At 43.9% G+C, this 12,986-nt stretch overlaps 1 protein-coding gene across 2 annotated transcripts in view; it reads right to left on the bottom strand.

Annotated features, from left to right (window-relative positions):
• Nucleotides 1-172: 172 nt before the first annotated feature.
• The window catches only part of MSRA (methionine sulfoxide reductase A), a 293,020-nt gene continuing 280,206 nt past the window's right edge, over nucleotides 173-12,986 (bottom strand). Inside the window, exon 5 of one of the 2 annotated variants that reach the window (XM_055811302.1) lies at nucleotides 173-979. In XM_055811302.1, coding sequence (XP_055667277.1) covers nucleotides 815-979 — 165 coding nt within the window. In that variant the 3' untranslated portion in view covers nucleotides 173-814. The remainder of the gene's footprint in view (nucleotides 980-12,986) is intronic. The other variant, XM_055811301.1, reaches the window with a different exon arrangement.

The following is a 12,986-nucleotide window of genomic DNA, read 5'->3' as shown; positions in this document are numbered from 1 at the left end:
CATGCACGATAATACAGATTTAAAAGCCCTGGTGTTTAATTAGAAGGCTGCAGCCTTCTATAATATTTGATACTTTTTTTAGGTCTACCCAGATATATACTTAGAACCATGGAACACAGCGTAGACAAAATTTTTCTTTTTTTTTTTGTAATTTATTGTAGTACAGGAAGCAAAACTGATTTCTTTTTGTGTTTTTGGAATTGTCAAAAAGAAGTATCACATTACAGTTTTTACTTTTTCTTGCTAAAATTGTTTCAGAAAATAGGCACTACAGGTGATATTACATGTTGCTGTGAAGGTGGAACTGTAAGAGAATTACTAATCCTATAAATTCATCATTCCCAAAGACACCAAATTACAGAGTGGTGATAGTTAATATGAGCCCAACCCCATCTCCAGAAGTCAAAGGTCTCATAACATGAGCAAAATCATTAACCCAAAGAAAAGAAACATGTCTGAAGGCATTAGCTATGCAAAGCAGTTAGCAGGTGCAACTACCTCCTAATTCATCCTCTTAACAGCATTTCAAGCCAAACTTTTAGAAGTTTCTTTTCTCTCCAGATTACAATATTGCAAGGAAACTCCCTGTGAGAATCAAGAGCAAGAAGCTGCATTTGCCACAGGTGCAATTTCTACCTACACTTTGGCTTTTAATTTCGGTGATTGGGGAATTGCTCAAATTACGGAAAGCCACCCCAACAGGGTCCCAGATCTTTATGCACTGATGCTGTGGGCGTACTGTAACACCTGGCAGGGTTGTCGGCTTTTTTTCCAACTCCCTAAAACAAAGTGGAGGTGGTGGAGTAAGCACAGGCTATTTCTTGATCCCTATAGGGCAGGAAAGCCCTGTTCCCCCGAGGCCGCAGTATCCACCGGGGTTCTTACTGAGGTACTGCTGGTGGTAATCTTCGGCGTAATAAAACTCTGGAGCCTCCCGGATTTCTGTTGTGATGGGACCGAAACCACCCTCTGTCAATACCTGTCAAAAAACACAATGGAAAGCCATTAGTGGTTCACTGGCTTCTCTGCTGATGACATTAGGTTTTCTCTCAGCAGGAGCCACAGACATCTCTCAGTGCTTGGACCACATTTGCAGTACATCCCTGAAAGCCCTTTATCCTCATGCTCATGTTATTTTGCTAGGAGACATTGCAGGCACCAAAGTAGGCATTGGTGAGTAGAGGGAGCGCACCCTCCTGTTTTAATGGCTTATTTGTTTAATTTGCTATGGCCACACATTCGTTCTCTCCTCTTTATTAACCACGCCAGGCAGGGATGTGGTGCCATCAGCGAAAGTGGAAAACAAATGTGAAATGTGGCAGAGCACACGTTGATCAAGCCTGGCCAGCTCTCCTGCAGTGTCCAAGAACTTCACCTGGCAGGTGCCTCCACTTTGAAATGTGCTATCCACCCCAAATGTGCTTAAGCCAAGAAGACTTTCTGAGTGAAATTTTAGCCCAAATGATGTCATTGAGAAATAAGCGCATCTGGGCTCTTTTCACAGAGTTGTTGCCAACCCATTCTTCAAAAAGAACAGCTCCATCTTGACCAGAGAGGTATTTATAAGGCAAATTATGGCTTGTTTCTGAAAAATTTGCCAATGCATGCACTAATCACGTTGCAGGAAAAGACGACGGAATGTGGGTGGGGATTTTAAACTAGACTATTTCTTTTTGATATCCTCTAACTGAACTTGAAACTCCTGAAAGGTTTCTGACAGAAGGAATTTCTTTTTAACATGAACTGCTGTGACACTTTTCCTACTGAATTTTCCATTTCCAAGGAAACTGGTAAGCACCAACATTTTGGAGCCAATTCTCATCTCAGTGGGGGCATAACTGGTGCTCGCTGAAGTCCATGATAACCTAAGCACTGTAATTGGTGTCAGACTACTGTTGCAAAGGATGCTTGTGAAGTAATGGACATAGAATTGCATTGGTATCAGCCAGATTTGACAGTAAGATCAACTGTAAAGAGCAAACAGTCAGCATTTAAGATTACCAGATAAATGTGTTCTCCATCACACTAATAAATAAACCAAATAAAAGGAAATGATCATACAGAACCCTAAAAACAGACCTGGTAGACCTGTTTTAAGTCATCAAGTCCAACTTCTTTCATGATGATACAACAAATGACAGCCGCCTTACTCCCAGCACACACTTGTTTCTGAAAGATCTTTGAAGATGGAGATCCTCCAGTTTTCTCAAGGAGGCTATTCCAATAGTTACCATCCTGTTACAGACCTTCTCCTAAAGCCTAGCCCAGTTAAGCCCACTACTGTCATGTCAACCCACTACTGTCATTGTACTCATCATGGATGTGGAAAGGAAATCATTCTCTTCCTCTTTGCAATAGTCTCCTAAGTACTTGGTGGCTGGGCAGGGAGAAAGATGACATGTAATGGAAATAATGCTTCCTCACAGCTAGCACTTTATTTGGCATGAAAGTGTCTTTGAATTTCCTACAACAGGGCTTCCTAGGTCTTGCCTCAGCACAGCTAAGTACTGACCACAGTCTGACATCAGTTGCTTGACTTTGTACAGCATTAGTCCGATTTATTCTGGTAATTTCACTGTCCGGAGGATACATTTTGCTGTATGCAAGTTTTAGATCAGAACGCAGTAAGAAGATTGCTACAAAATCCGTAAGACTGACCTGTCTGGGGAGCCCCTGTGTTCCCAACCCTACATCTAAATTCCCAGCACAGGTTAGGAAGTTGTTGACTAAATTGTATTTGAACACGGCAAAGTAACAGCCCCAATTTCACAGGAATCTGGCCTCATTTCCCCATGGAAAATCATCAAGCAGTGTTTTTAATCTTTGGGACAGGCTTTGTCCCAAGGGAATCAGATTATTTACCCATCAGATGTGTGAGCAAAGAAGATAAAGAATGTGAAGTTATGGATCACAACATGCTGGCAACCACTAACACAAAGAGGTGTCAACACAACTGCTTTTAGAAAGCAGTATTTCAATTACTTTCTAACCTTCCTAGCAAAAAAAAAGCACTTTTTAAATTATCTTCACTCCAGAAAGATGGCACAAACTCTGTCATCGTGGGCATTAGTCATTTACTTGCTGCTGTAAATGCATGTAAAATTGGCTTCCCTCCCTTCACTGAGTCATGAGGATGCTGCTGGAGGGATAGATGTTTTTCTACTGTGCAAAACAGTATTTGTTACAGATTTTTACCTGGGACTTTTCCATCACTGGCCTAATTTTGTCAGTTAGAAAATCCATTCTGTTCAATATCATACCACAAGAGGGCATAAACATCATTTATCCCTTTCAGAATTACTAACAGTCTATTAAAACACTGCACGCTGAATAAAGCAGAAGCCCAAGACAACTCATTATATTGCACTTTGGTCATTAGCAAAAGATACCAGCACTGTTGTCAGAAGCAGCAGGAACCCCAGGCTCCAACACTCTGCCAAACACTACCTTGAATGTTTTGATTTTAAATGGGAAAATATTTTCCTCACACTGACTGTGTCGATGCAAAGATAAAAACATATACTGGGAAAGATGATGAAGTTCATGATGTGCTGGCTCCAGCAGGTATAAATCAGACCACTCTTGATTGATTTCCTGCTGTTGAGGCAGATATAATTTGATGATAATCTTGTTCTAGCAGACTTTTTAGTCCTCACTGTCTCAAAATTCCTGAGCCATTTGACATGACCTACCATTACCATGCTGCAGCCAGAAGGGCTACTGCAGCCTTTTCATGCAGAAATGGGAAGGATCAAATTAGGGAGAGTGTAATTAACTCTTGGGACCTTTTACTCAGGAAATTTTTAAGGTACCATTGGATCTTTCTCCCCCCTAATATTTCGCTGTCATTCAAAGAGAATCAATTCATTAATTCATTCAAGGGACTTCTGCAGCTTTTGCCATAGGAGAGATAATGCTAGAAGATCACAAGGATCCTTTCACTATTATAATCCAGCCCCCCAAAACTGTTCAGGTTCTACCAGCAAGAAGCCAAACCCAACCAGAACCCAGATCTCACCCAGCTGTAGAGGGCAGAGGGGACGTGGACAGTTCAGGGCATTGGGACAGGTGCTGGAGCAGGAATATGTCAAAGCCAGCACTGGGAATCTCAGCTCTACTACCTTTTTTAAACAACCTGCACTTTCACCATGGAAAAGATTTTTGCTTTTGATGAGTTTCCTGATACATTATAGCCTGTGAAAAGTTTTTTCCTGTTGTTTGCTTTAAACTTTTTACCTGACAAAGTCATTACATCCTCTGCCACAAACAATAATTCCTTATTCACTCTCCCTATAGCGGTCTTGATTTTACACCTCTGCCTTAATCCTGCTCATTCATTTCTCCAGCAAGCTTCACAGGCTTAGACTGCCCAGTTCATAACCCAGGGCAACCTTCTTGCCCTTTTCTGCATCTTTTCTAGTTCTATTTTACTGCTGCATTGAGATGGGGTGACCGGAATTGCACTCTATTCAAGATCACCATGGAATTATGCAGTGGCGTACTGACATTTTCTCTTTTACTCTCCATCTCTTTCCCAGCAATTCTTAGCATTCCACTTGCCTTTCTGTCCTCAGCTGAGCACCAAGCAGACATTTTCAAAGAACCATCTGCAATGACGCCAGGACCTCTTTCGCAGGCTAATTTAAACCCTACCATTGTGTCTACACTTGACTTTTACCCACATGGAATTTCAGCAGCTATTTTATTGCCCAGCCATTTAATATTGTCAGATTCTTCTGCAACTTTTTTTCCAGTCATGTCTACTTCTGTTTACATGGAATAACTCTAGACCATCAGCAGATTTTGACATGTCACTATCAGCTCTCTCCCTTATCCAGCTCTTTTATGAGTACATTGAACTGTGCAGGTTCCCAAGGCAGGTAGTTGTAAACTCCCTTCACTGGGAAAATTGCCCAGCTATTTGTATGTTCTCTTTCCTATCTATAACCAGTTATTCATTCAGAAAATAAACTTTCCTCTTACATCACAGCCCCTGGCTCCCTTTTATGCACCCCCTCTCTTCAAAAAAACTTTATTACACATGCAAGACACAAGTTTCCTCCATTCTAACTCCTGATAGCTCATGCAACCTGCAGCGTAAAACATCAGACTTGACTTGTCTATAATTCTGCTGGATCACCTGGGAGATACCTGCAGCACAGAAGCATCCCACATTTCATTCCTTCAGTACCAGGGCCAGCTGAAATCCCAGCTCACCCGCGGTGCTTGTGTGCAAGCAAGTTCCTGTTTAAGTTCTTCTCCCACCTGAAGCTGACGGCCACTTGGCTGCACTGACCTGCTACCGTTCATTTCAGTGATTTCCTCTGAACCTCTTTTACTGTAGCTTGAACCTGAGGCAGCCCCTCAAAATTGTAACCAAGCTCTGGTGTAGGAAACCCCCAAATTGCTCAGCTGTGAACACAGACACAAGGAATGATGTAGCTTTCTGCTACACTGTTACCTGCATCCAGTCCTTCATGGACAGCTCAAGCTTTGCAGATGCTTTGTCTCCAGAACTGACTCCTAAAACGCTCAGTATCCTAAGGAAAGTGTTATTAGTGAACCAGAGCAATTATTTTGGATGCAAATTTGCACCTGTAGTAGTTGGAGTCCAACTCGGTCAGCCTCATATGGGGCACCCATTGCTGCAGCAGAAGCAAGCTATCAGGCTGCAACAAGGCTTTTACCATCAGTCAGATTCTACTGCCCATGCTGTTTGTCCTTCCTCCAGAGGTCAGACCATACCACTCCCCCTCCATCCAACCACCCATCCCACATGCCTCAGGGCTATTTAACTACTTAGCGGGAATGAGCTACAGCTGCACATTGTCCATGTCAGTCAACCCACTGCCTTGGAGGCAAGGCCACGGCTGCAGATTATCAGTGTTAATCAACCCACTGCCTTCATTCCTCTGCATGCACCTATATTTGGACTTGTGCAGCACATACTGCCCAGAAGCAATTTTCTTCCCAGTGGCATCAAGACCGGAGGTGTGCACCAAGGCATGGTCTAGGGCACTTGCACCACAGGTACTGGGCCAGTATAGCCAGTTATAGCCATACATGTGAACACTGCATGCGTAGGTCCAGCAACTGGCACAAACATCACTGTCAGTAAAGTGATTTTGGATGCACAGGCTTGGAACCACAATGCAAAATCCATCTGCAGCAAATCAAACCCTACTTTTTTCCTCATTCGAACCATACTGGTTGGTTATCCAACCATTTGCCACTTAACCCAGTGCTACCAGTCCCACCTCCACTGTAGTGAGGGGATGCCATGGCATGCTGATGCAGTTAGAAAGATTTTAAGGGATATCCTGGCCATTTAGAGAGGTGGTATCATCTCACAGATATTTTTGCTTTTTAACTTGAAGGCCATGCCCAGAGTCACTGCAACACGGCAGAGCCTGCAGGTTAGGGACATTGGTTTGTTCCAATACGGATGGCAACTCATTTCAGTTGTGCTGTGTGATAGGAAATGCTGTCCTCAGCAGGGGAGAATATGTGGTAGACTGCCAAGGAATAACCCAAACCAGTGTTAACCGCAGCAGGTTGCTCTTCACTTACTCCCAAGGAACTGTATTTAGCACGTGCCACTTCTGCACTTTGATTTGCTGCTGCCCTCTGAACTGACGGTAATTGCTGCTTCAGCTTTTTGTAGCCAGCTGATTATATTGAGCCAAAGTATGTCAAAATATTTAATCATTTGACATTACAGCATGGCAACAACACATTCAAGGTGTTTGGCTCCTTGTTTATATTCAGATGGAGGTATCTAATACTTGTAAAGTGCCTCAAGAATCTGGAATGAACTACGCTTAAAAAAACACGATTCCCTTGTACCTCTGGATACCTGAAGGAACAGAGTGGAAGCTGCTGACACTTTGATAGGTTGTGCTGAAAATGGATCGCCCATGGAAGTTTAGCAAAGGGGTTGAGCTGACTTATAAATTTGACCCCCCAAAAAAGCTTTAAAATTGTTTTTGTAAAAAAAAAAAAAGCTTTACAATTGTTTTTGTTAAATGAAACCATTTAATTTTCTGAGCAGAGGCATTAGTAAAGCAGCGGAGTATTAATTGGTTTCAAGCATTTTGTGGCTTTTAAGCAAAATAGCATCATCCTGCGTTTGATTCAACACGCGCTTGGAAAGCAAGCCTGCACTCAGGCCACCGCAATATTCAGTTTGCCTCGTGTCTCAGCAAGTTACTCGAAGCTACTGTATTTCTAATGGCCCCTCTAAAATCACTGATGTTGAAAATACCGCAGAGTACCGTGACACCTATGACAGTTGTGCTTCTGGATCATTGTTCCCCCTTGATGTAAAAACTGTAAGGCCAGCAATCTCACAATACTGAGTGCTCCAGCGCGGACTGCCTATGTAATATCTCTAGGGCTACCCCTTTATGATATTGGCTACTCAAAATTTTGTATCAGCAGCAGCAATGCTGAAATTCAGCTGTTTCCAAAAGTACTAGGGGTTAAAGGAGCTGCACCATCTCAGGAGAAGGCCTGCAGGAACGAGTTGCACGGACACGATTGTCTGTAGGATGGGAGTATGAGTACATCCTAGATACATGGTGACTGTGATATTTTTAACTGGAAAACAAATTCACCGACTTTGCCAAGCCTGCGGATTAGTTGCTGGCAGGCTTGGGAGCAGAAATTCAGCGATACATGCTCACTTGGTTCAGAGTTGCTAACTTTGGTCCAGAGGAACTAACACAAGGAGTAGCATGAGGTCTCAATGATGTGCAATTAAGAAAGAAAGTTTTATTTTGTCCTTCACTTGCCAAGTGTCACCTCTCCTTTTCTGCAAGGCCTGCTCTGCAGTACCACATCTCAATGATATATAATTTTAAATTGTTTCCTTTGTGCTGCCTTCAGCCGATGGGAGCACCTCCCCGATAAACCACTGGTATTTGAACAAATATTAAAATTCAGTTTGCTGCGCTGGGTCCGGTCTCCATGTCACTTACTGATGTTGGCTTTTCCAAACTAACTGATGTCAGTGACCTCGACAAAGCCCTGAAATGAGCTGAAATCATGTCTAGCTGGTAAAATTCTGCATTCACATCCATGTAGGTGACCTCCTTTTGGAAATTACATGTTTATCCATGGCAAGCCAGACAGGAAGAAGGACCCTGCCCAGGAAAATGTGGGAGCAGTGGCTGGCAAGTTCTGAAGTCTAACCCCATCTACCTCACCGGGCACCAACATGGACTGGGACCAAATATCCACACTCTCCTGTTTCCAGATCCCTCCCTGCACAGTGGATTCAATGACACTGATGTATTTGATAGGTGCTGCAAGAATTGATTAGCTAATGTTTTGCAAGGAGCTTTGTAGCACAACATAATTAGCTAATGCTTGCATAGGGTTTTGGAGTGCTATATAATTTCTAAGTATTATTAATATCCTTGCAGGGAAGCTATCTAGCCTCAGAACTCACTTTGCAGCGTGCCTCTTGCAAATCAGGCCAGACTGAAACCAGGAATGATCGAATTATGTTGGTATAAATTCTGCCTCCTGCACAGTGTGGGCATACGGACCTTAAGAGCAGAAACAGTGAAACCCATCAACTTTACAGCTTGCTGTGGTCTTTGCTGTGATAGAAAACAAGCTGCTATGTGACTACATTATAAACCTGAAGACATAAACATCCTATAGGGACTACACCTAACCTGGTCAGAGAGGAGAAATGCTGTTACATGGTGCTGGAATTGTTCATCAGAGTGTACTCTTACAGTGCAGCACAGGGTAAATAAAGATAAGAAGGCAATACAACAGAAATTTAAAAGACGGTGGTGCAAAGTCTAAGCTGAAGAATCTTGATTCTCATCTACAAAACTGCAAAACTGACTTTGTCAGAGCTTCTGCCTATTGACAAAACCCCCACACAACACAGAGCATATCGTCTGAATCGAGTAAACTGAACCTAGCTAGAGGCACAGCTTCATGAGCTTTAGGGAAAAGCTGCATGTGTAGATATAGTCTGTCCCATTGGTTTGCAGATGTGCTTTCTCTGAAATGCTTTTCTCTTAAATACTTAGGTTGAAGTAGGCTGTTTGGTCACTCAGTCCTGCCAGAAGGGAAAGAATTGCCGGACTTGAGTATAAATCAGACCTGCCAAGGTAAATCACAATTGGCCGATAGCCCAGCTATTAACATATCTGAGGCCCCAAGCAGTTATGCTCAGAGGGTCTAGGAAGGATCTGGAGTGCAGTTAGTCTGATATTTCCTACTATTTTACATCTGAGTGTACGTCCTCGTTGCCCACAACAATCAGCTATGCCAGCTGAAATGGCAGATTTATACAGACAGACTTCTTTGTACCTTCTAGCAATGGGAAAAGATGAACATTGAATTTGTCCTAAATCGTATTAAATGGAACTGACAGCGAAATAGAATCTGCCATTCTATTTTTTCCTGTTGGATACTGATCCTGTGAACATGCATAGAAAGGAAGTTGTATCCTGCTCTCTATCATATCAATCTAATTCTGGATTCAAAGCTTTTGCTCCAGATACTGACTGGTATAACAGGATCAGCTTGACCCACAGCCTTTACAAGGTTGACCTTCAGAGCAGAGCTTCCTGAACAACCATCCCGCCTTCTCTTGAGGGAAGAAAGATGAAAGTGAAGAATGGCACCAGGGGGCATTTAGGAGGTATAGGAAGATAACATTAGCAAAGATAAAAGACATCTTGCTCAACTAGCATCTGGGAACTAATTAGGTGTTGAAGGAGCCATTGAGAGATAGAAATTCTGTTTGTCTAGCCAATTTTAACGCAGCCAAACAGCCTTTTACTGTACATCCTGCATGGATAATTTATGATGGCTAAGAAAAGATGTGCCCTGTTCTGACTTTCAGTGATCTAAAGCTAAAATCTATTCCGCGGTTTGAGGCAGCAGACTGCTCTTCACTAATCACTCATCCATTACTCTCATATCCTTGAAAGGAAAAATGCCCAGGTCCAGACTGAGCTAGAGCCACCGATAACAACCCACATAAGGCACAGTGAAGTTAGTGCAGAATCTTCCGAGCTGTTGTGGATCGGAGCTGGTATCTCCACGTGGTGCTACCCTGAACAACTCTGAGAAGCTAACTTGGGTCTAAAAGCTGTGTAATGGTAAGATCAGGCAAATCCGTGCTGCCTGGGACCAGAAGAAAATACCCCATATACAAACACTGCGTTGACAAGACTTTACCACTTCCATTAGCTCAGTTATCTCTGAACCACACTTTGTTGCAAAGGACAGACTAGCCTGTGAGGTGCAAGGTACTCCCTTGTGTATATATCCTTTGCAATGAATGGAAGTCACTCCGATTATTTTTCATTCAGGGCAGTTGCACAGTAAAAGTACAAATGTTCATTTCACACATTTAATGTAGAGGGCTCAGTTCAGCTCTGCTGTTACATCGTCGTCATACATCGTCGTCATTTTATTTGTCTCACTGGAGTCAACACTGGATTTATATCAAGTACTTTTTCCACAATATATAAACATGATAGTTTCTCAGAAACACATATGATTTTTTAAGAGGAATAAACATTTTTTTTTCTTAAACTCATTCTGAAAAATCCAGAAATATCTTCTGCTGTGATTGGAGGTGAAAACTTTCAGAGACAAAGCATGAATATTTACTACTGATATCATAAAAACTGGTACACTGGAATACCTGAAAGAAGATCCTTATAATGGAAATTGTCAGGCAAACTGTCACCTCTGCCACTTATTTTACCTCTGATAACAAGCTCTCGTTTTCTGTTCAGGCTCTCATGACCATTAGCGTGTAATGCTAAACCACCTCATCCCAAATAAGGCTGGGAGATGGTTTTTGCATTGTGCTGCCCACCCACTTCAGAAGATAGAGTTGTTTGTGGTGAAAGCCCTGAGCCTACTTTCTAGAGCAGCACGACTGTCACCCGCTAGTAGCCCTGACTGTCCCGGTGACTCTCAGCAAAACAAGCACTCCCAATCTCCCTTTCTGCTTCTGTTTCTCATTCTTTACAATGGCACTAACGCTACTCATCCTTTTTTATTCCAGTTCTGCAGGGCACACACGGATTCTTACAATGGCCATATGTGCACTGCTTGGTACAACGAGGAGCCTGACCAAAGTGGCAGGTCCAGTTGCCACAGTTAATGCAAATATGCAGAAAGTTACCACACGCCATGCCCCCAGCTCCTGGGCAGCTGGGGCTGCACAGAAAACTCCAGCTGTACGGAGCCCAAGGAGGGGTTGTTGATAGTGTTCGTTCAAGCAAGCTTTGGCACAACCACTCTAGGGTGGAGAATGGCTCGCCTTGAAGGCCTAACACCAGCCTCACCTACTCAACGGGCTGCTGTCATCACTGAAGTATTTTCATTCTATGTAGAGGAATGAAGCTGGGTTAATTAACATTGATAATATACAGCTGTGGGCTGGCTTCAGGGGCGGCGGGTTGGCCAATGCAGATAAGGTACAGCTGTGGCTGGTTCTGTGAAGAGGTTGGGCAGCCAAGGAAGAGAGAGGAGGAAGAAGCAAAGAGAGGCAGAGAGAGAGTGCGTGCGCGCGTGTGTGCCGCTGGATAAGGAGAGACTAGGAGAAGGCAGCAGAGGGACTGGCATGAAGAGTATGCTGGTATGAGATAGCAAAAGACCTTGTTGCAGCCAGCTAGTTTGGAGAGTGCTGTGACAATTCTGTATTGCTGGTTTCTTATATATGGAAAGATTTCAGAGGGATCTAACGTGCCCCTAACACTCCTAGTCATTTACAGCAAAATTATTGTTACCCTATATATTAAATGTTCTACCCAGAATCATAGAATTATTTAGGTTGGAAAAGACTTTTAAGACTATTGAGTCCAACCGTTAACCAAAAACTACCAAACCATCGCTAAATCATGTCCCCGAGCACCACATCTACACATCTTTTAAATCCCTCCAGGGATGGTGACTCCACCACCTCCCTGGGCAGCCTGTCCCAGTGCTGGACACCCTTTCGGTGAAGAAATGTTTCCCAGTCTCCAACCTAAACCTGCCCTGGTGCAACCTGAGGCCGTTCCCCTTGTCCTGTCGCTTGTGACCTGGGAGCAGAGACCGACCCCCCTGGCTGCAGCCCCCTCCCAGGCAGCTGTAGGGAGCGATCAGGTCCCCCCTGAGCCCCCTCCTCTCCAGGCTGACCCCCCAGCCCCCCCATCAGACTGGTGCCCCAGCCCCTGCCCCAGCCCCCTGCCCGGCTCTGGACACGCTCCGGCCCCCCAAGCTCTGTCTGGGAGTGAGGGGCCAGAACCAAGCACAGTTTACCATGGATGGGCTCATCAAGTATCTCTTGTGCTCTAAGGCAGCTTGAAGGGGATGGGGTGATAAAGGATGCTACTTGTCCCTGGGAAAGGGAAAAAAAAAATCAACGCCATGTTACTCTGGTTTTCTGGAGAAAATCAATCCCATGTTACTCTGGTTTTCTTAAAACTAAGATTTCATTTATAGTGCTACACACATAGGGCAGGACTGTAGGCAACACAGTGCAGCAGGGTTTCTGCAACTGCCTGGGCAGCCTGTCCTTGCCTTTCCCATGGAGGTGAGCACAGAATGGAGGAAGGGGAGCAAAGAGCCTTGGCTGCCTCCCCCAGGCGCCAGCAAACAGAGGAGATGGATCCAGCACGAGATCGGTGCAGCCGCCATTCACAGTCTGACCCACTGCCTGCCAAATGAACCATGAAACTGAGGTCCTTCCCCATCGTGAAAAAGGCAGGGGACACTTCTCAGCAGCAGGTCTCAAGGATCGGTGCCACTGGACTTCTGTGAAACTTCCAGCTCAAATTGCCTCTGCGGTTTGAAATGGAAACCTCTTCTGTGCTGAAACTGTCAGGCAGCTGCTGCATTTTCAGCCTGGGTCTTTCTGACCTTTCTGTCCGAACAGCTGAGTTCAGTGGAATATTGTCTGGATTTTTCATCTATATAACAGATCACAGACAGTTTGACCACTTTAAAACAAT

The sequence above is a fragment of the Falco peregrinus genome, chromosome 7 (assembly GCF_023634155.1).
Source record: "Falco peregrinus isolate bFalPer1 chromosome 7, bFalPer1.pri, whole genome shotgun sequence".
Taxonomy (NCBI): domain Eukaryota; kingdom Metazoa; phylum Chordata; class Aves; order Falconiformes; family Falconidae; genus Falco; species Falco peregrinus.
This window is presented reverse-complemented; position numbering and strand designations above follow the sequence as displayed.